Source organism: Pantherophis guttatus, chromosome 1 (assembly GCF_059756535.1).
Source record: "Pantherophis guttatus breed Tessera chromosome 1, ASM5975653v1, whole genome shotgun sequence".
Taxonomy (NCBI): Eukaryota; Metazoa; Chordata; class Lepidosauria; order Squamata; family Colubridae; genus Pantherophis; species Pantherophis guttatus.
The window spans coordinates 173800771-173825177 of NC_142063.1; the positions used below are offsets into that span (position 1 = coordinate 173800771).

The following is a 24407-nucleotide window of genomic DNA, read 5'->3' on the forward strand; positions in this document are numbered from 1 at the left end:
CCACTATAAACAGGGTGCAGACATTACACTCATTTACATTTATGATGTTTCCTAGTTGAGTAATAAAACATCTGCAAAAAACAAACCAAGCTCAGCCCACATGCTAAATAAATGGCAAGTTATAAGAGAGATGGAGAGTCCCTCTTGAGTCTTGGCAGCCATGACAGCCCTGGCATTGTTAGCCAAAGAAATACCTATAGAAGAAGTTTTCATCCTGACAGGCTGATCCTTGAAGCCCCAAATGAAGGACTTTCATTCTTCTGTATTCCTTTCAGATGATTCAGTGAGCATGCCCAGTGTGGTAAGTGAACAGGAAGCATACCTTATGGGTACCATTGGGAGGAGGCGATTCTCCAGCCATCTCTCCAGCATATCTGCACCTCAGCCTGAAGTGGGGATGTTACCCAGTCAAAGGTAACAAAATAGCCTACTTTTCATTTCCTGATATTTTTCCCAAGAACAGAAATATAGCTTGTAAATCAGAGATGTTGGGGTGAAGACCAGACAAAATAAAGCAGATCCAGTCCTGGCTTTTAACGAGGGTTTGCAAAAGAGATATATTTAGTTATTATTCTCATTTTAAAAATTCAGGCTTTCTTAGGTACTTCTCACCAACTGCAAAAAGAGCTGTATTAGTTAATGTTGCTTTTCCATGGCTTATTAGGTTCAGAAGCCTAGTGCTGATATATATCTCTGCCTGAAATGTTTGCAAATGCACTATTAAAAACCAAAAGCAGGCATATTTGGTTTGGAGGAGAGATCCATGAATGGTTGGACTATTTCTATAATTCCACATTGAACAAGCTGCCTTCCAAGCAAATTTATTTTTGTAATAAATCTTTGAAAATATCCTTATGAAAGGCAGAGACAAACAGAAATGGAGGAATACAGGAATAGTTATACACAAACTAGTAAAGCAACAGCTTTGGATTTCAATTATTTATATTCACAATCATTTTGCAAGTATTAGAGATCCCTATAACCCCACCGCACAAATTTAATTAAGGTAACTAACTGACATGGATTTAATCTGGTGATATATACCTAACAGTGCTTAGGTAGATTTTTCTTAGATAGGTCTGGACAGTGAAAACACAACACAGGAGATGAAACTTTATAAACCTAGGCTACCAATTGGAAAACAAATTGGTCTGAATTCACTCTGTAGGCTCTTGTGATTTATTTATTTATTTATTTATTTATTTATTTATTTAGTCACATTTCTATGCCGCCCAACTCCCAAGGGACCCTGGCGGCTTTTCTCATTGCTTAAAAAAATTTTTTTAAGGTTTTAAATATATCACAGAAGAGCCAAAGATCTTCTGTTCCTCATCTATGGCTACTTTAATTAGTCACAGAAAGCTGCTCCCTGCATTCTGGAGGCCCTCTTCCATGTCAAATCTACTAACACTGCTAGCAGTTATCAGTTTTTTTCAAACAATTTTGGCTTTAATACAAAAGAAATCACATTTATCTTGCCTTTAATTTTTTTTAAAAAACAGTAAAATTCTGCTATATATTCTACTTATAAGATGAAAAAAGTTTTTCCTGATCATATTTGGGGGGGGGGGAATCATTAAAATTACAAGCATTTATCAATTTAATTAAAGAGTTTTTGATTCCCAATAACTGAGAAGTGAAATAGATAAGGTTTGAACATTTTTGTAACTATTTTAGTTGCAATGTGCTATTGTATTACAAACCAGAAAAAAAAAAGATAGCATTGCATTTTGGGGCATAACACTCCCAATGTTATATTAATAGTGTTATGAAACAGTGGATGGCTGTTTAGACAGCTGGATGTCTCTAAGTTCCCATCATCCTAAGAGAGCATCGACTTGTCTGCTACTGAGGATATTTTAATTATCTTTCCAAATATACAGTTGGGAGATCAGAGAACTGGAAGTTCTTCTAAGACCTAGTGTTGGATAAGTGTCATACTCCATATATCCTCTCCAAATAACTCTTTTTGGCATCTCCCACCTCAGTAGTTCAATTCAATGGCTGGGAAGTAGAGGAAATTGGGAAGCTCAAATGCGTGTTTATGCCTGTGAAAAGAAAGATGGTTTACTACTGTGAATTTGTATTTTTCACTGAGGCTAGATGGAAGTTAGCCTCCAAATGTATTGAATAAATGTGGAGATTCATTGCATCACATCTTCTCTATGCAGGAAGCTCTTTAGACTGGAGGAAAATTCGTCTTTCAGTTTTTTTATTTGCTTCTCTTTAGTGAATTAGTGTTGAGGCCAATTTGCTCTCCTTTATTTTCTCTACTATTCTTCTGATACTTAATTTCTTTAAACACAGAGACAATTGCATGCTTTAAAAACATATTTTCTTCCTTAAATGCTTCACCTCCTTGCCCATCCTGCAGTGAACCCAATGTCCTCGATGACTCCCAGGGCCTGGCCGCTGAGGGCAGCCTCTCTAGGTACCGTGTTTACCCTACTGTATGTCAGTGTCTGTGCTGGGAACAATCTGCTCCCTATCTTCACTGTCTTTCTTCCATCCTGATTCTCTTTTCCTCCATTTCAGTTTCTTGTTCTTCACTGATGGTTAGGCCTGCAAGACAAAGGTGTAGCAACCTGAGCAAGCTGTGAGCTCTGGCTCCATCAACCTTTATTGGCAAAATAGAATTCAAAAAGCAGTGTGGAGCAAAGCTGCCAAACCATCTAGATTATCTGTTGGAACAGTTTTCTTCTTCTCTCATTCCCATTGTATTTTTGACCGTAGGAATATATGAAACATTTATCACCCATTACTAACAAATATATTTCAAGTACATGCTGGAGGCTTTTAAAAATAAAGATGCTCCTTCAATTTGTTCCTACTATTAACTACTATGTTAATCTTGTATACACATTAGATTAGTGTCCATATAGATTAATCATAATGATATGGTTGTACAGAGTTAGCAGTTTGTGCTTGTCAAAATTATATCAGCTCTTTTTGTAAATGGCTTGATTACAATGCTCTTTATATTACAGTTAGTCCTCAACCCACTATCAATTTCACCAGTCCTATTTTAGGGTTACTTACAACCCAGATTCAAATTTGGCAACATGGCCCATTTACAGCCATTTGCAGGGTCCCATGGTCCCATGCCGTTAGGACAATTATGCCAAAAACTGCCATTTACTTCCAGTTTTCAACAAAATCATACCCATAGCAAACCATTGTTTCATTAACAACCACAATGTTTACTTAACTGTGGTATTCACTTAATGACTATCATGATTTACGACCATGATGGGCAGGCTCCATTACAGCTGTAAATTGAGGACTACCTGTATGAAAGTGGATTATCTGGATTTTACTTTCACCTTCTAAAGAAGGCAATTATTTATTCTCAGGAAAGTGAAGGGGGAAAAAAATCCCCAAGAGGAACCTTATTTTCAGCTCTTGTTCCTTTTTTTTTTTTTGCCTGTACCTAGTTATAAATGTAATGCTTCTGGCTATTAAAGAGAGATTGCAGAAATAAGTGGATGTAATTGGTTAATATAATATCCTTATTGTGATTACAGCTTCAAGCATTAATCAAACCTTAGCCCATTTCCCTAGCGAAAAAAGAACATGTTTTCTTGAAATCTGACATCTGGCAATGTATTCTTTGAAATTAAAATACCCTCCTTGTACAAGAAATAAGACAGGCATAATGCCTTTAAAGTTTATTATTTTTAAGATGTAATGGGATGACTGTAACGTTAACATTCAGTTCAGTCATTTGAATCATAGTTACTGTTTTACTGTGCTGATGCCTCTCAACTGATCCACTATAGCTAGGAAGACTCCTATTTTTCCCCATAGAAAACTATTATAGAAAATTGTATGAGCTGTGCGAAGACTGCTGCCTTCTTTAATACTCGATCAGTCAGGCAATGTTAAGTGGGATTATTGGGAATTACTTCTTTGCTTTAATTTTTCATTGTTTTTAGATATTAAAAACAGGAGATTACATATCACTGGGTTTGCCACATTGATTATTCTCACAATTCACAAAGATCTATGTATTTATGTTAATTTGCCACAGCCACATGAATCAATCTTACAGTCATGATGTCAAAACATATGTGAGAGAGAAAAATACACTTTTGTGTACAAAAAGTAGGAATTTAAAATATGAATCAAACATCCTGATGTTTCTGAACAAGTATTAAATGAAAGCATGATTTAATTTAGGGCATCCTTTGGAACCCTCACAATAAACTTATCTGAAGCCCTCATTGACTTCAATAATATAACAATAACAGAGTTGGAAGAGACCTTGGAGGTCATTTAGTCCAACCCTCAGCTCACACAGGAGACTTATACTAGGGATTTGAACCGCTGAACTGCCGACCTTTCTGATCAACAAGCTCAGTGTCTTAGCCACTGAGCCACCGAGCCACCACTTTAGTAGCATAACTTTCTGGACAGATATGTAGGGTGTGCCAGAAATAATAGGGCTGTCAAAATTTGGGAATAAATCTGAAAAAAAATATTTTTAATTAGTAACTTTATGCAAGAGATTATGATAATGAATTTATTTACTTTGTAATTGCTATATTATTTCTGTGAAATCCAATAGATAGGATTGCATTTGAAGAATTTGTTTCCAAAGGCAACTTAACTCAAAATAAATATGAACCACATTTTCTATATAGTGGACAATATGCATAGGATTAATTAGAATGGATTTTTTTTACCATCAGGCAATAGTAGACATTGTATAGATGACCAAATAATGAAAAGTACTTTGTACTTTTAAATTAGTAATAATTTATTGTATTAAGTCAGTATGCTAAGGAATAGTACCCCCCACTTATATGGAAGGTAACCACTTACTAGGTTGCTTATGTTTACTTTCCATCTTTCAATTTTTAAAATGAAATAACCTGATGAGAATTTTAAAACATTAATATTTAAATATTAAATGAAAGAGAGCAAACAGATGACAAAAAGAATTATTTTTTTCATCTGAATTTGGGTAGAATTAGCTGTGGGAATTTTTTTCTAGACAAAAAATCTATTCCCTCTAAACTTGCTTGAAAGTTGATAATGCTAGGAAAATTAAAAAGACAATATAAAGGCCCTCTAGGCTTCTATTGGAATGGCTTATGTATGGAGCAGCACCTAAGGATATATTCAACTGAGCATTCTTGTATTATTGTTATTCTTAGCATCATTTATTATACCATTATCTGCTTAAATTCAATTTAAAAACCAAACAAAGCAATGGCTTGCAAAGACCACTCAGTGACTGAATCTGAATATGTATCTGAAGGTATGGTTCTACTATATAACACTAGCTTGATAATTTCCTATAAGTATAGTTGTGTGGGATTTTTCACAATTGGGTGCCTGGCTATGAAACTGCTGTCTTATAAATAACTTGTCTTCCTGAGAAACTTAAGCTGGGGAAAATACCAAGTGACAGTCATCTGCACTGTGTAATCATAAATATCATAAGGAGGAGTTGTTAGTCCAGTTAAGATATTAATAGAGTGGAACAGGAGCAGTTTTCCGCTATTCATAGCTGGTTTTCAGGTTCAGCTCTGGTGTAGAAAAAGGATCATACCACTTAGCCATTTTATGTATTAAATTATTTGCATTTCAAGTTCATTCAAATTCAAATCATGACAATTAATCATCAGATATAACAATATCAATATGTGGCCCATCTTTTTTCTATTCCCATCATCCGTGAAATTGCGGGCAGTACCGGAATTAGTCAGGAGAGCAAATAATGATATATTTGCGAACCGGGTGTTAATTTTCTGAGCAGTTCAGAGAACCGGTTGTTGGAAGAAATCTTTTCCCACTTTACAGGGCTAATCCTGCAAGGGAGGCAGGAAGGAAACATTTAGGTATCCATGTATTTCTAGCCTAATTCTTATCTTAATTGCCCTGCTGCTTTAAATGTTTTCAGAAACTGCCTCTGGGTTAAGCTTGTTACATTGTAAACCTTATGCCCAGACTTTCTGTCTGTAGACTGAACTTCTCTGGAGTCTCCCCTCCCCCACCCCACCCCCGAGTTTTTTGTGGTACTTTTATTCCTGGAGCTTGCCTTTCCTAAAGATTGTTAAAAGGTTGTTTTAAGCTTTTTGGAGTATACTTCCAACAGGGCTGGAACAGCTATTTATAGAAGGATTGGCATAGCTATAGAAAAAATGGCTGAGAGGTAGGATACAGTTTGGCATTCTGTCTGATTTTGTTTTACTGCCTTTTTGGGGGCATATGATCTTTCCTTAAATCTGGATGATTACCTAAGGATATCTTGTGAGGTGAGTGAGGCCACTCACTCACCTCACTTTAAGTGAGGTGAGTGTCTTTAAGTGGTGCAAATGGATCTAATGATTGCTTCTCCTGGGTGAGAAACTGTGCTTTGTCAGTGTTGGAAGAAACATCCTTCTAGGTTCTGCTCCAAGTGGGGAAAAAGACACTGGAAACATGGAGACTGCTTGGAAAGATGGTTTAATGGTGGACAGGATCACATGGCTTGAGTTCCTGAACAGAAAAGGGGCCGAATACAGCGAGCCCACAGGTTTTTATGCTCTTTCTGGCTTTGCATTTCTTGGGGCCCTGAAAGAGTATCCTGATTGGTTGTCAGACTCCCAGGGGGTGGGGGTCTTAGCTAGCCTTGCTGGCTGATGGTCACATGTGCTTCCCAGGTCACATGTGGTGAGTTTCTGCTGATAGATGGGTAGAGGGCTAATCCCATCTTTGTTGGATCTTTGGCAATTCCTACTATGGCTCTGCCTGAAGGAGGTAGATCTTTGTTATGTAGAATAGACTGGCCCAGGCCTTAATGGCCCATTGACAAAGGGTGGGGGCAGGAAGATGGGAGCTGCTTCAAACCATGCTTATCCATTTCTCATCCAGGGAAATATAATATTCTGCCTTTTTCATATTTCCTAAAATATTTCACTCTTCCAGGAAAGGGGTGGGTGCTAACTTCCTACAGTCCGTTCACTGAGCACAGGAATCTCTTGTCTATGGGGATTCTTCAGTCATCCAGGTTATGGTTGTCCCAAAGGTGCTTTTTTCAAAAGGCAACTGGACTTTCTTGGTTTCCAGAAAGTCCAATTGCCTCTTGACAAAGCACCTTTGGGACAGGAGTCTTTTGCATTGCTTTGGAGTGGGCAAGACACATGATTGCTCACTGATAATAACTCCTTCCAATTTGTTTTAGTTTTTTCTCATGATAATATGGCATAATAACATGACACCAATTGTAGAAAGTTAGCATCCACCACTCTCCTAGAAGAATGAAATATTTTGAGAAATATTAAAAGGGAAGAATATATTTCCCTGAATGAGAAATGGAGAAATATCTTTTCTTAGAGGGAAAAAACAGCCCCCACTTTCCTTAATAGCCCACAAAAGAGGTCAGCACTTAAGAGATAAAGAGACAGATAGCTCTATTCATAGGCAAAAATTCCCTGCAGCAAGGTCTGAACAAAGGCAGAATGGGAATAGCCCTCACTCAAGATGTTAATTTGTTAATTTGTCTCTTTAGCTGGGCATTTTGTAGCCCAAATATGCCCACCCACTTTCTGGAAAACTTAAATGACCTCTCTGCTAAAGGGTTTCTCTTTATGAGCAAGAGTAATTTGGCTGCTGATAGTTATCCTTGTATTTTAACTATTTTAATTCGCCAATCGGTTCTGGCAAACCTGCCGGGTTGCAGGCATTGTTGAGGAAAAGGAAGGTATTCAGAATAGTTCAAGTTTCCATGACAGCTGTGACTCATTGATCTTCAGTGTGTATTCCCCCATTTCTAATCTAATAACTGGTATTTAGGGCAGCTTTTTGCAAGCAAAGAAGCTTTTTGTATTTTTTTACAGGTAATCCTTGATTTACAACAGATCATTTAGTGACCATTCAAAGTTACAAGGGCACTGAAAAAGTGACTTATGACCATTTTTCACACTTACGACAGTTGCAGCATCCCCACGGTTATGAGAGGACAGGTGAGGCAAAGCACCCCTCGATGTAAGTGACATCGAGTTGGCCATGCTCACCCAGCCAGTCATTAGGGCAGAGAACCGGTTGTTAAAAAAATTGCAGCCCACTATTGGCCTATAGATGTTGTTAATGTCACAAAGAGTATGGCAGAGAGAAAGTCAGAAGGATTTGCTATCAAGGCAATGATCAGATAAACAATACTTGAGCCCAGGCCAAGAAAGTAATTTGGGATAACACCTCAGACACAAACAGCCCCTCCCCCCCTAATTCTCATGAAGGTAAAAGAGGGAGGAAAGGTAGTATTCAGACTTGCAAGGTTGGTGGCAGCCATATCAGGTACATCAAACTAAGAAACATACACCATTTAGATCTAACCTACTTTTATTACTGCTTTATTACTTTTATTATAACAGCTATGGTATCAGAATTCTGCAGCTCTGGTCAGGTATCTAATATCTGTGCATCAATTCATTTTTTCCATACAGTGAGTGCAGTATTACTACTGTGCATTTTAAACATAGGTATTATTTTCAGTTAGTATAGGGTATTTTTAATTGGTTACTACTACTGGTAGATAATTTTAAAATCTTGGAAAAATGAGTATCAGTTTGTATGTTCTGATACACATTTGTCTTTCATAATAGTCTGTTTTCAAGTTTTCATATTGCTATTTTGTAAATTGAAGAAGTATGGCCTGGCTGACTAATTTTGTTCTAAGGCTATTTGCCACATTCAGCCCAGATTTCTCTTAGACTTGATTAACACTTATTATTAATTAGTATCCACCTGGAGAGGAGAGGATACCTATCTTAAAGCAAGGAGATATAGATTTAGAATTCCTCATGTGCCTTATGCATTGACTAACCACAGCATGTTTATGGAACAGATACTGCCAAAGTATTGCAAAATGATGGCATTTTATATTTTTCTTATTTTCTTAAAAGCAATAAATAAAATAAAACATCTGATAATAAACAGCCAGATTGTTCAAAATATTGAGCCATCAGGCTAGAAACCAGGAGACTGTAAATGCTAGTCCCGCTTTAGGCATGAAAGATAATTGGGTGACTTTATGCCAGTCATTCTCTCTCAGTCCAGCTCACATGACATTGGCTGAGACATTCATACTTCTATTGCTTATTAAATTTTTACATTGCAAATAGGGAGAGATAGTTTATGACTAACTAAAGAGGCCAAAAGCGTAAAAATAATGCATGCCATCATATGAATTTGTTGTCAAGAATGTTAAATTGTATATAGGGCTTACTGATGGCATATGTAAAGGTTGAATGATATGCATTTAGCCCCTAAAAAGCAATCTTCTGGTTTACTATTAGGATAGGAATTGGTTGTCTTCCTAAGATCAGTGTCTTCCACTAAAATGCTGGCAAGAAAGCAAATACATTAAGGGATCTAGTTTTTAATATACACGAAGATTAAAAATAATTGCTGTAGTAAGATATTCCTGCTTATTTCATTATGAAAGTATACAGACTCCTTTTATAATTTGTTAAATCCATTTTTTAAAGAATCCAAAAATGCCAATTGCTTTTTGTGCCTAATTTGTATCGGTATTGATCATGAAAGCTCTGTATAGTTTAGGACATTACCATTTAGGGGACATTTTTGGAAACTCTGTTAGCTTTTTAATTCCTTCACAAAGTTTAAAAGTGGGATATAAATAAGATTATAAATAAATAAATCCCAATTACTTTTTCTAAAGTGTGCTTATTTAATGTGACTTGAAATTGCAAGTATATGTTCATTGTGGTAACTTCTTCCCTAAGTTCTGTGCCAATGCTGTGAGTTAAACCTTTGTCAACTGTGTTCATCATTCATTTTGTTGTGTATTGAACTCCAATTATTCAAAACTATGGCATACCTATCAAATCTAATTACAAAGAAAATATGTTTCAATTTAATATTTAACATTTGCAATATAATGTTTAAAGCTAAGGCTTTAAAATTGCATCCTCATTATTGTCCTCCCTTGATCTGTTATGTCAAAGAAGGGAGAAAATTGTGGAATGGAAGTCATCATTCTTTGGTTAAAAATCGACTTCGGACAATGATAGGATCTTCAGTGCCATTACTCTTCCTATATAACTTAAATAGTCTCTCATAACCTTCAAAGATGGTACCGTATCTTTGAAGTGACTGTGTCATTATTGTTTAACAACATTTGCAAAGAAAATCTTTCTCTAGTCTGTGTTATTCTGTGGTCATGCTCATATTCTTGACACTTACACAGGGTAGCGAGTGTGCAGAGTGAACCTGGACACCACAATCTCCTTCTTCAGCAACCATTAGGGAGAAAAAGAGGTCTAAGACAGGTGAGTTAGAACAAGGCTGTATTCAATTAGATGAAAAAAGACAATGTAACTTGTTAAGGAAATTTGTTAAGAGATTTTATATTAAGGAATCTGATGGACTTTCTGAAACAAGAATGGTTTCTGAATTAGGGCATGATATGAATAGATGGGAGGAAAATACTGATGTAAGAATTTGCAAATCTCAGAATTTCCTTATCTAATTCAATTGCATCCATGCTTTCTAGCTAAGGAGGCCTCTTTTATCACGCCAGAAAACCCAAACTGAACCTCACAGCCATCACGGAGCACGACTTTCAACAACACGTAGAAGCATACAGCCCAAAACAAAACCAACTGGTGAGGAAACGTTCATAGTATTCTAAGTTTTAAAATGTAACTGGTTTCCACATATATCAATGTCAGGTCACCTGTTGGGTTGCTGCCATTCTGATGGAGGAGGTGGGGGAGGAGGCTATCAGGGTTGCATTCTCTTCATGCTTTCACTTTTGCTGTAACAGCATGGGATTTAGGGAGGGGAGGGCTATCCTGAAGACAGATGGGCTTCCTCCCAGCTGGTTCTAGCCTGACACCAAGTTTGCAGCATCCTGGGGATGAACTGCTATCAAGCTAATGTCGAAACACCTATGTGGTATTGTATTGGCTACTGGTGTACTGGTGAAGGGGAGGTGGTGTTTGTTTCCAAATTGTTTTAATCAAGTGACAATAACAAGAATTCTGTCACTTGCCCCTTCTACGCAAATGACAGAAAAAACAATTGTGGTTTTTCTTTTTTTCCCTTTAACTTTTCCAGGATAGGTAAAGAAACAGGAGAATCCACCAACCACAAGAGTTGTGGTAACCATTATCCAGATAGAATACTAGGCCATTACCAACCCGTAAATAGATTAAGGGGATGAAATCTGAAAAGGGGTTTCTGAAATTGGTAACATTTCTAGCTGGCTTATGCACATTAGACAAGCAGTGTAGAAATGCCCAGAGAGAGGGATCTATCTCAGATGTGATTTATATGCCTCACCCTCCCATCATTTTTGCAAATGAAATAAATCTTCCTCTACCTGAATTATAAATTGTCCAGCATTATCAGCTTCAGCTAGTGTTCTGCAGTCTTCACAAATCAGAAGAGCTCAGAATTCACTAGCAGCCAGCATGATATTAACTAGAAATGTTTTGAGGATTTTGAGGATATTTATTTACATATTTTAGAGTTTGTGTTGCTTTTTCTCAGAAATACCTGTTTTTTGTAAATCACCATACAAAAATAAATGGGTTATAGGGAGCTAGCGATGCATTTTATTTGGATGAAAAGTATAATGGGTTGTTATTTTTGTTGTTGTTGCTATTTTGACTGGTAGCTAGTCAGGGGCAGGGCGCACCCTATTGTCCAGTTCTATGAAAGAAAAGCAAATCCTTATTGGCTGAGTGTTTTGTGAAAGCTATAAACTCAAAAACAGTATAGCCATACAGTACATATGCTAAGTGTATTTTTTTAAAGTTTATTTTATTGTCATTGCACCTCGTACAACAAAATTAAATGCCATCTTCAGTGTACATTATACATGAGAAAACTATAAAAATAAAACAAAAACACACATCCTTTTAATATTCAAATAGATCTGCAGTATGGAAGATAATCTGGAAAATTAAATTTTCTTAAAGTGTGTTGTGGAGGATTATATGACAGAAAAGCTGGTGGCAGCTTTATTTTATTTGCAAGTATGGTGCCCACTGGAATGTGGCATATGCATAGAAATATGATTTTAAGGAAGATCTATTAAATGGGCAAGCAAATGTCTGAGAGAACGTCTCCTAGACATGTTAGCTCCACAGGACCTCTTATCCTTAATCTTTATTTTGAACGTTTGCCTTTTCCTAATGGTCTATCTTCCTATTGCTATTTTCCTCCACTCTTCCCTTAAATCTGATTTGGCTGTAGCCCATCTACAGTAATTCCTTGGGGCCTGTGAGCCCTCTCAACTTAAAAAAAAGCAATATGATGAAATGAAAATGTCTATGTCATAAAATGAGGGAGATACAATGACAATCAAAAAATGTAATACAGTAACAAAACATCTGTTTCATTTTTCAAGCATCTCTTTGCTCCCTCAATTTCTCACAATTTCCATTGCTGTTACTAGTTTTCCACATTTACATCTTATCAAAAGCATTTTTATTTTATTTTGTTTCAATTTTGTCTCACAAGAAATTCACAGAATCATCATCTCTGCTGGCCACAGCCTGTCCTTTCTGAGAATATTCTAGGAAGGGGAAGGGAAAGCTTTGGCATCTGAGGGGTTATTATTTTCCAGCTAGCTAAATAAAAAAACGTTTTAGTATTTTTAAAAATGAAAAAAATTGAAAAAGATTTGTTAAAAATGCAGATGGACAAAAAACTCTGAGAGATGCCAAGCAGATTATCCCTTTCTTTAATTGTATTTTTATTTATAATTTCTTCTCATGCTCTCTCCCTCTCCCTCTATATTTTAAATAAATTATGTTCACAGATTGCATTCCAGCCATACAAATATTTCCCCAATGGTTTTAAATATAGACATAATTATGCATAAATAAATATAATAGAAAACACAGCAGCAGCAGATAGTGGCAGTGTTGAATGTAATTCTGTACCCTGGCCTTCCAAACCATTGACTTCAAGCAATTGTAGACAGAAGATACATAAAGACTTGTTGCTGTGAACAGGTGTGGTCCTTAAAGTTCTGTGAAGTCGCCAAGGTCCAAAATATGCCAACCTCTAGTTCTAAATGTACATATTTGTTTTAAGGAAGTTCCTGGTATCAGTTTCAATTTGGGATGGGAGGTTTGATGTAAATCTACTTAGGCAGTAATTTCAGGAGCACCCTTTTAAGATTAGCAACTACTTTTGTTAATATAATGATGAAACATATTCAGATTCTTTTTTGATCCTTGTGTATCTATTGCTGCTCATTACTTGCAGTGGATCAAAAACGATCTGTAACCTTCACTGAAGCTCAGTCAGAGGCATCATCTTCAAAATCTGATCCTACACCTATTACAGCCCAGCAGCTACAATGCAGCAAAAGGAACAGCCCTACAGAAGGTAGCAAGCAAGCAACCAATAAATCTGTTGTGAAGTCATCACCTACTATTATTGTGGCAGATCTCCATAGTCAAATCTCTTCTTACCAGGTAATTTAATAAAGCAGAAAAACATGCTTGCTATTTTGAATGAAATATGCCCACTAATGCCCACAGTTTGTACCATATTATTCTTTGCATGTTAGCCTTTGGTTTCTCATACAGTATTAAGCACAGTTTATCTTTCTAATCTCTTAGTCCAGCTGTAGATAACTTGATGCTATCTGAATGTTCTATCTTACAATTCCCACAATTACGTCACTTTATGGAGAGATGGGAATTGAATTGTCATCTGGGAAACTCTGGTGGCAGTTTAGAGTTTCTATTCCACAAATAACTGCATGTGTAGCCTTATTTGTTAGTTGGGTGCTAGCTAGGGACAAATTGGGAGTGCTGCTGCTGTACTGATCTCCCTGCTGTTCAATGGTAGCAGTTACTCAACCTCATATCTGGATCAGCATTGGATTTTAAACATATTTTTAATGGGGATGGACTCAGAGGTGGCCTGGAAGTTCATAACTCCCACAACAATCATGGATCAGTACCTGAACTTCCAGGGCCAACTTATGCAAGAGACATATGCTAGATCAAGTTTCTGGTTCAGGACAGATGTAATGTGAGCTGAGGTTTGGAGATATTGCAATCTGTCGCCTGTCATGATCAGAACACTCTGTGCTGTGTCCATGGTTACTAAACTTTGCAGGGAGGATGGGTCTATTCAATCAGTCCATCAAATGGGATAGCTATTCTTGACTTCCAGAGGCACTCGTGATGTTGCTTGGGCTGTAATGGGAGTTCCACAGAGATACGATTTGCCCGCTAGACTAGGAAGAAACAACAGTTTTGGACTGAACTGAGCAACCTTTCCTAGTTCACAGTGCAAAGGAGCTCTTGGAGCAGAAGTAAATCTGGAGACGCCTAGAGCAGAATGAATCAGGCTAATGTATAAGAATTTAGGTTCTAGTCCAGTGCTTCCCAAACCTGGCTAAATTATTCCAAATTAGGTAAAAGTGTTTTTTTTTTTTTTTTGAGTAACAGCACAAATGATGCTGGAAAGTATAGAAAATAAATCTCATTTTACTAATTTGTGAGCATTTTACAAATACCTAATCTGAATGTTGTTTTGGTGCAGATATAATAAACTTATTACTTGTATTGAATGTAATTTGGTGTTTATGCATACCAAAGCAGATGTATGAAAACAAAATTTATTTTTTTCCTACTCATATTTACATTTCCTTTCTTTTCAAATTTAAGGAATCATTTTCTTGTATGGAATAAAGAAGGGAAAACTCAAATAGAATTATTTTGTATTAAATGTTGAATGTGCCTTGATTGACTGAATAATTGATTATATTTATAGCCCACCTTTTCTTCAGGAGCTCAAGGAAGTATACATGGCTCCATCCTATCAGCACAACAGCCCTGTGAGGTAGGTTATTGACTAGGGAGTTGAATCTGCATCTCTCAGGATAGTTAATTTTAAAAAATGCATAAGCATGAGAAACGTGTACTACCCAATTTTCTTCTATGAGCCAAGATAAAAGAATGGGGATACCATTTTTAAAAAAATCAGAACAGGTTGGAATTTACAGAGTATTAGAACATTATTCATAAAATGATAAAAGAGTTTCTGAATTACATGTCTTTAAAATCTGTTTCGTAAAATAACTATAACTTCTTTTGCTTTTTGCCATAAAAGATTTTTTGGATTTTTTCTTCCTTGTATTCTTTTAAAAAATAATATTTTTATTAAATATTTTTAAAAAGAAAAAAATAATACTAACTAATATAAAGTCAGAAAAGGAAAAGGAAAAATCAAAGAGAAAGCTTAAAGTGAAAGAAAAGAAGAATAGAATAAAGAATAGAAAAGAAGAAAAATACAAAGAAATCATCTTTTCAGCAGTTTTAAGTACAATCATAAATTACCTCTTACTCTGAACATAACACTCTTCTTTCTGTAGTCTATACTTCCTAATCATCAAAACTATAAATCACAAATTCGTTTTTTTCTGTTTCACACAAAAAATCTACAAGGATTTTCCAGTTAGCAATAAATGTAGCTATTGTCTTATCTCTGATCAAAGTTACCGGTAATTTAGCCACCTTGGCAGGTAGTCCCAAATGAATAAGTAGGGAAGGAGAGGTGGCTGCTGGCTTTCCCATGGGGAGACTCCTTGTCATGGCTGCATATCACCTATCCGAGCTTCATGAGCTGACAGCCTGACATCAGCATGGGGCAGGACCTGAGGAGGGGACTGTGGGCTGAGTGTCGAGCAATTATTCCAGGTTTACGAGGCTTAATCCCTCTCTCCTCTGTAGGAAAGTCTAGGGTCTCCTGCTTGAGCAAGGGGTTGGACTAGAAGACCTCCGAGGTCGCTTTCAGCTCTATTCTGATTGATTGATCTTTCCATCTTTATGCATACAACAAATCTCACTGTACTTATTTATGTAGAACAACGTTCCACAATTTTTTATAACTGTTTATACAACAATTCCCTCCCCCACCTTTTGGTTTTAATGGTATATTTATCTTTACAATTTTTTGAATCAATATATGCATTTGAATCCAATTTTCTAGCTTTTTTACACATCCACCAAACATGATAAAACATCTCCTCTTGTTTACAGGTAAAACATAATTTTAAAGTGCCTTTATACTTTTTAGACCAATTCTTTGATGACATATACCAGTGTTACATCATTTTATAAAAATTCTGTCTAAAATTATAATATAAATGTAAAACTTCTTTTACCCACACATTTTCCTACTGTTCCAGCTGTATATGATAACCAAATTTTAGGCCACTTTATCATACTGTTTTCTTGTTCATCTTCTGTTTCAAATTTTAATAAAAGTTTATAAATTTTAAGAATTACATGTTCATCATTTGTACACAACTCAAATTCAAACTCAGTCTTACAATGTTCAAAACTAAAAATTATTTTGTCTAGATTAAATAATTCTAATTAAGAGAACCATTGATAACTATATCCCTCTGTCACCAGTTCTTGATTTTATTTTACATTCAATAAGTTAGCCATTTGTGTTTGTCCACTATTTCCCACCTATAAAAACTTCTTGTGCTGAGAGTCACCAAGGTATTTTCAGGCACAACCTGGGTTTGTATCTATTTTATATTCTCAGTATGGCAGATATAACATAATGATTTTTAAAATGCATATTTGAAATATCACAAATATCCATGCCACCTAAATCTCAGGTCATGTCCTAACACCGAAAAACTCACTCTTTCATCTAAAGCAAACACAAACAAACACAAGCTGCAAATACAGTTTCAAGTCAGTAAACTAAATCCTCCTATTTCCTTTGCATCTTGTAATACCTTATATTTAATTTGTGGTTTTTCACCCTACCACACAATTTATATATCCTTCTGCCACTGTTTAAATGGTATATCTGTTGTCAAGAAACATACATTGTCTGAAACAACAAGAAAAGAGAAGGATGAAAGAAAAATTAAAAGAAAAAAAAGAATTAAAGAAGTTTCCAGAGACATATTTCTTAACAAATTGAGCTTTTATAACAATTATCTATGCTAACAGTAAGAGAAATGGAAATAAAAATGAATTATATAAAGCAAGCCCCCCTCCCCCAAATAAATCTGGGAAGTAGCTAGTATATGTAATAAGAAAAGAAAAAGGGAATATTGAGAATATTGAGACTATAAGATGGAGCTACTATATTAAAGGACAATGTGGCCATATAAAAAATATTCCATCAAAATCATTCCAATTTATATAAAGGAAGTGATATCTCACTAACAAAAAAATGAATATCTAAAGAAATAAAATTTACCAAGGATTATGCACATTGCATTTTGGGAGTTTGGGTGCGGTTCAAGACGCATGCCAAATTGGAGCATAGTTCTCCATATAGGACAAGTATGAGATCATCTAAATGTTTTAAACATTTCTATGTATTTGTTCTATATCATTAATAGAATTACACGGCTCCCATACAATACATACTGTAGCTGTCAGATCCCTAAAAGTGATGCTGCCATTCAATTGGAGGAAGGGGGAGACTTGGATTCGATTTACTAGCATTGCCTGTGTCAACAGATATTTTACAACCTATATCCTGGCGCCAAAGAGCCCTGAGATCCTCTTTACCTGGAGGAATTTTTATGATAGCCATGTGGGTTGTTTCACTTTAAAGGATAACGGTGTGAATGCATGGTTGTTCAGGTTCTCAGGGAAATTGGGAAAGAAAACATCTTCACACTTGTGTATTGGCTAAAATCTGCATTCTGACTTAAAGGGAGGAGTCTCTACTGCTTTAATCCTACTTGTCTTGCCTAAGGGTATTCAGATCTTGCTTTAAGTGGGTGGCTATCACTTCTGCTTAATAAAAGAATCCTTTTGAACAACCACGTTTCAAGAGTTCTTCCTTTCTTAAGTTGGAAGGAGAGGCAATCCTTACAGTAGCTTTTTCTATTGTTGACAGTGGGACTATTGTCAACCCTTTTTCTAATAGAGTTCTTTATATCATATCTAACACTATTATTGCAGAAAAGGAGGAGAGTCTATTTTCTTCTAATTGAATATACAATGTTCATATTCAATTACTATAATTTTGGGATAATGTAGTTATACTCAGATGTGTGCAAAACCTGGCTTGGAACAAAGATGGTTGTGGTAGTCCAGTGCCAGACCATGTCTGAAATTCTTGAATCAATTCCTGTTCCAACAGATTCATTTTCAGAAAAATAAAGAGTTACTCCCACAAGGAATGGAGGTGTAGCAAGTTCCAGAAAGCAAGAAGATTCCAGGCAATATCACATTTTTTGATTAGAATATAGGATTTTGCACATTACAAATTATTAGACTTTAATCAGCCCACATTTTTCTTTAGTCTGGAATGGCAGTAATCAACAGCAATAATTGTGCATATAAAGAAAGATGCAAAGTACAAATCTATGAAAATCCAGCTATTCTATTCTATAGTGGTTGATTCTCAGGGTCTTGGGTGTGGGAGGGAGAAGAAAGGAAAGAGACTTTAACTTCAACTGAGATGCTCATCACCGTTCTCCTGTTTCCTTTCCAGGTATGAATTGTAAGCATGCAGATTAAATGAAGGAGAATGTGGCTCTGATAACTAAAAAGTGATAAGGCTAATACTCTGTAAAATTACCATAATGAACTTGGCACATCATATATGTATTTTTGGTACATTGGACTGTTAAATTAACCCAAACAGTTTCAGCTAAATTGATTTCAGTAAGGCTTAAAGTAACTGTTCTCAAATTGTCAATCGGGATCCACTCTTGCTCCAGCACTCCATGCCATCCTTTACAATAGGCACCAGCAGCTCCTGATATAGGAACTGGAATTGATTAGACAGCAAACTTGTAGGATTCAGGATGGCGTGAAGAAAAATGAGGAAATATGATAGGTAGTCCAAGTAGAAGCAGAGTGAGTGAAAGAAGTTCTAGTTCTTTGCTTTTTTCCACAAGTGTATTTTTAAATTTCACTTGGAAGGCAATATAATAATGTAGATTAGTACAAATTTGATACAAATAAGATGTATTGTTAAAAATTCTTAAAAGTGACTATCAAAATCAGGAGAAAAGTACTAGTTTAATCCTAATGCTATTGATATTTTGTTATCAGATCTGTTATTCTCCAGTTATCTGTCTCTGTGGCTTTTATCTTTGTGTTAATTTTCATTCCCATTTGTCTGGTTTTATTTTTTTTTAATTGCTGGCAGTTGACCATATTTTATGAATACATTTATAATAGGTATGATCGTACTGTATTCTCAATAAAGAAAAGGACAATGGCTGAGGAGAAAGAGAAAAGGAAATGCGCTTAGATTTGCAGCTGTATTTTGAGAATGTACCTAGGGGAGTTAGAACAAGTTCAGCCCTGTAAAATGAAAAAAAGAAAAGGAGATAAGGTGATTTAAAAGACGAATAAAAATTAGTGGCTCTGATCTGCTAGGATCTTCTAAAGAGGGAAGGTAGTCATGATGCAGCTATATTTCATGATGTACTCATTTCTGGTGGTTAGACCTTTCCGGCCTGGGTAAGAATGGAGGACAAGTACAAACTAGGCAGGGTTCCAATAGTATTTGCTCATCCAACCCAATAGATTTAAGTATTGGTGTTGCACGACTTGCCAGTCTCCTTCTCCCATTTCAAATCGATGCCAGTGATGGCCAGTGCTATTATTGTTTCCTTTCATCATTCTTCCTGCCAACAGTCCAATAATGCTTATCCTTTACTTGAGGAAAGATGAACTGTAGAATTCCCTAACACTAAAAAAGTTGTTATGGTAACGTTTTGTAACAATTTCCAAAAAGGAGTTTGCTATGCATGGAAAAAGATAAGGCTCTAATTACAACAAAGTCTCCATCTATCTGCCACTCTATTTTGACTTGCATTACCCAGGCTACCACTACCTCAAGGGAACTCTTGGACAATTCCAGATATAATTGTAAGCAATGCATAGTTATTTTGTAGAGGGGTGTGTGCGTGTATTCATAGATTTATTGGGTGCCCAGAATTCCCCTGTGGTAAGATGAAAGGCCAATAAATTTAATAAATAAATAAACACATCCACTTCTATTCATTGCAGATTGAGACACTTGCTACTGGAAAGGATACAAAAAAGGAGGGTGATTCAGAAGAAAAGCCAGCACTTGCTCATAGTACTTCTCCAACTACACAACTTTCTGATGCTGAGGACTTCACAGGCTTAGAAACAACCAGTTTATTGCAGCATGAAGATACTGTGCTTCATATAAGTGAAGACAATGGGATGGAGAATCCTCTTCTTTCCAGGCAGTTCAATTTCACACAAGTTGAGATGGGACAAACTGATGTTGGCCTGGATGAATCACATGTTTGACTTGAAAGAAACATAAGTACAGTAGAGGAAGGAGAGACTTTCCTCTAATCGTCATAGCTCTCTATAAGTAATGTAAGTAAAGAAAGAGCACTTTATAAACAATGAGAGATATCTCATATTCTGTTGGCGGGTTAATATATTTCATAATTCGTAAGTTATGCCTTTGGAAGATCTAGTTAAGACTCAGGACACATGTAAGATTGAGGAATAACTTGGAATGTTCTTAGACACAGAACTTAATCATGACATAGGAATCTTCTGCTTCTTAGACTCTCCAATAAAATATTACATTAAACATGACAGGCAGAAAATGAGTATGATCTTTTAGAAGGCAGGCCACCTTAATATCTTAAAGTTTATTTTTGTAGTCTCAGATGGGAAACAGATATACAGAGTATATTTATCACAAACATTAATAGCAATCATGCTACAGGAAAATTTCATGACTATATATTTCAATCAACATAGGACACAATTTATTTTCACACCTATATAAGTTTGCAGGTGTTTGTGAATCTGTGAAAAAACAACATATATGCATTATGTCTCTGAACTACCGTATATATCCAATGGATGATTTGCAATCTAAATGAATATGAATGTAATCATTAATGTTCAAATAAATAATAACCTTTATATTATGATGTCATGTTGCTATAAATTAATTTTATTTAGTTAATATTTAAAGGGTTCTAAATTGGATGTAGTATCAGCCATACATATAGCCTATCATAAGAAGCAAAACGTTAATTATATATATTTCATTACTATATGTGCATTTATACATATATTGATATAGCTGAATACAGTTCTGTTGAAAACTTCTAGAGTTGAGGGAGAAGTTTGTTTTTTTTTTAGATAGGGCATGCATTTTCTAGCATGCATGGTCCAATTTTGGTTGTCTTCTTTGAAATGACCTTGAAAACAGATAATAGAATAACAGAGTTGGAAAGGACCTTGGAGGTTTTCTAGTCCAGATAAAGTGACATAAGCAACTCCTTCCATCAAATGTGTGAGGTCCATCAATCCAGCTATATGTACTTCTCATGGGGTGCAAAAAAAAACAAAACAGACCCATGCTGGGTGTGAGTCATTCCAATTCTGGGAGAGGGAAAGATTGATGTTGTGGCTACTATATCTTTTTTTGACAATTTTTAACAATAGGAATGTTTTTACTAAATTCTGTTCTGAAAGCAATCTAAACAAAGATGTGTGTCAGTCTTGACAGCACATTTAACATACTTAGAATGTATAGTGCCTCAGATTTAATTTGGAACACACAGAAGCATGAATGCATGGGATCATTAATATAGCACTGTCTGTGCTTCATTAAAGCAGCTGCATGTTTTTATAAAAATAGTTAAATGGCTGCTTTAATAGACAGATGCCATATTTACATTCTCACATATTCTCAAATGCCTCTTCTACACTGAATCTGAAACTCCACATAGCCTTAGTGTGTTTTAAATAGTGCTCTGGATAGCATACATGCTGCTATATGGAAGAATGAAACATGTCATGATCCAGTAGAATGGGCTTTTTTCTTGCCTTTTCAAATAATTTATTTTCACTAGGAAAAATGGGAATGTACTATATTAAATGAAAACTAACAAGATGAATGTTGATTCTACTATTAAAACAGTCAAAAGGAAATGGGCAGAGGCTATGCAATACTGAGGAATAAACACACTAAAGACTTTTCACCTAAACATCCTCCAAAGCTCTAGAAATCTCTCTTGGGTACTGTAGAAGGTACATCTCATATATGTATGAATGCACAGAACACAAATAAGACACATTGAAAATCACATTTTAGGAACAATAATGACTGTGAATCTCTCTATCAAAGTCAGTTATTACATTTCATTTTTAGTGTGACCCAGAGTAAAGTACTGAATCCATTTTAGCAAGCCATAATAAAAACCTCAAAAATATGCCTATTGTAATTTTGTTTAAGTTGCATTTTAAAATTACATGTTATTTTTTAAAAAAACATTTTTAAAAAATAGCCTAAAATAGCTATGACTGCTCAAGCAATTTACTGTGATACAAGCATATGTTTTTCTTGTGTGTTTCTTTTAGTTGCATTGTACTAACTAAAGGCACATAGAATTGTACTCTTAACAAGAATTTATTGCTTTCTTCCATTGCTATACTGATAAGTAATAAGTATGTATCTGCTGTGAAGAAACTTAATTTTGCTTAGTGTTAGAGGCCTTATGTGTGAATAGTGTTGTTTTTAAAAAATGTCTGTGTTGTTTTAGATTTTTATATTAAAATATTGGCATTATTAAAATGTCCCTTTCTAAAAAACATGTGATACCAAGTTATGAAATTACAGCCATACTCCCAAATTTCCTGTAAATTCCTCCTTCAACATGTGCCTCCCAATATTTTTTCAAGCAGTTCCCAATCCTTGTCCAGTTTTATAGAAAGGGAACATTATTGTCTTGCTAATCTATATGATTGCAGCATTTATATGTGTGTTTTTCTTACCGTGACCATAGCTGTGTTGAATGTTGCAGTATTCATGTTTATATGTACATGCATAAGAATGCCATCAGATACGTTTGAAGAATGCTGCTGTAGGATTCCCTAGAAATATTAAAGCTTGGTTTGATTATAACTTCTGTAGAATTTTAGTTTTAAAATTAAGAATTGACATTCAAAAATATAAATTAGTACTATCTTCAGAAACAAGTCATTTTAAATTTCCAAAACAGCTTTCTCTGCAAAAGTTTCAATTTAGTGAATACTTTGATTGCCAAAGAAATTCTGATTTAAAAATATCAAGGGATAAGGTATAAAATGTTTAGATTGTTTATAGCAGCAATCAATATGGTTAATAAATGATCTCAGGATAATCAGAGGAATGTTATCTTTGCATTGATATATGCTATATTTAAGTGAAAGAAGGGCTATTTTGCCATATTAACTATTGAAAAATATATTGAAATTGAAAAAATATTTATTTATATGAACCTTAAAATCAATCTGTACACATTAAAGCTAATTTTTAATTACAAATGGAAATGAAACCCCACCTGAAAGTTAAATAAAATTGTTTAAAATTGAGATCAAAAGATATAGAATTAAAATGTTAATAGATCTGTAAAGTGCATCAGATGACCAAAGATGAAGGGTAAAATAAACTATAGAAATGTTTGAATTAAGTTTATGAAAGAGATTAAAATAGTTTGTTTGAAAATGCATAAATAAATTGTCTACAAATACATCATTATGCCTGAAGGTATTTTTGTACTTAAGATGATGATGATAAATAATTTTAAGACTTTTATGTGACTTCCATGTATGGGACGTTAAACGATCCTGATTCTGCTTAAGTAAAGGTATTTTATGTGCACAATTCAGAGAGTTCCTATTTTATTGGGTTAATCCATAAAAATTTAAATTTTATTATAAGCTTAAGAGAACAAAACAGAATGAACAAAAGGCAGAAGGAAAAAATAAGAGCATAAATTTTAAAAATTGTGAAGAATTTAGTAACACATTTTCCACTGTCCTTCTTTTTCTCCAGCGACTAAGCATAAATTAAATGTTTATGCTATGCTTTTAGTATTTAATATAAACCATTGGAGATCTTTGTTCTGTTTAAGTCATGTAATCTGTTGTTTTTAATTAGTTTCTTGACTCTTCCTAGAAACCGATTCTAAATGTTTAAATCTGCCTTGTAATATATTCTTAAGGGAGCAATTTCTGAATCAGTTTTGCCACAGCTGCATATTAAACTATTTTGATCTCCCAATCTTGTTTTGTCAGCAGTTTCACTTTTCCAGGATTGGGCTTAGCATCTACTTTAATCAGTTGCTTAGCCAAAAAATTGTGATATTTTCATTTATAATTTTTGGAATTATTCCCAATTTAAAAATTGTTTCAGTTCAAATTTTAATTTTTTCTGAAAATTATCATGTATTTCATTTCAATATTTCTGAATTTTTATGAAAGAAATAATTTTGACAAAACACATTCTCCTATAATCATGTGGGCTGATCTGGACTACCGATGATATTGAGGCAGTGCATTTTGATGTTGATATAAGTGCTTCATAGGTTATTCCTATTCAGATGCTAGAAACAGTTTGTAATTGTACAGAAGACCAACTTGGAACCAGATGAA

At 35.0% G+C, this 24407-nt stretch overlaps 1 protein-coding gene across 16 annotated transcripts in view; it reads left to right on the top strand.

Moving 5' to 3' along the window:
• The window catches only part of UNC80 (unc-80 subunit of NALCN channel complex), a 174940-nt gene extending 151435 nt beyond the window's left edge, over positions 1-23505 (top strand). For 9 of the 16 annotated variants that reach the window (XM_060688149.2, XM_060688151.2, XM_060688150.2 and 6 more), the window contains 7 exons: positions 276-414; positions 2375-2431; positions 10199-10280; positions 10505-10616; positions 13234-13445; positions 14758-14826; positions 19998-23505. In XM_060688149.2, coding sequence (XP_060544132.2) covers positions 276-414; positions 2375-2431; positions 10199-10280; positions 10505-10616; positions 13234-13445; positions 14758-14826; positions 19998-20270 — 944 coding nt within the window. In that variant the 3' untranslated portion in view covers positions 20271-23505. The remainder of the gene's footprint in view (positions 1-275; positions 415-2374; positions 2432-10198; positions 10281-10504; positions 10617-13233; positions 13446-14757; positions 14827-19997) is intronic. The other 7 variants (XM_060688156.2, XM_060688160.2, XM_060688161.2 and 4 more) reach the window with 4 other exon arrangements.
• The last annotated feature ends 902 nt before the right edge of the window (positions 23506-24407 follow it).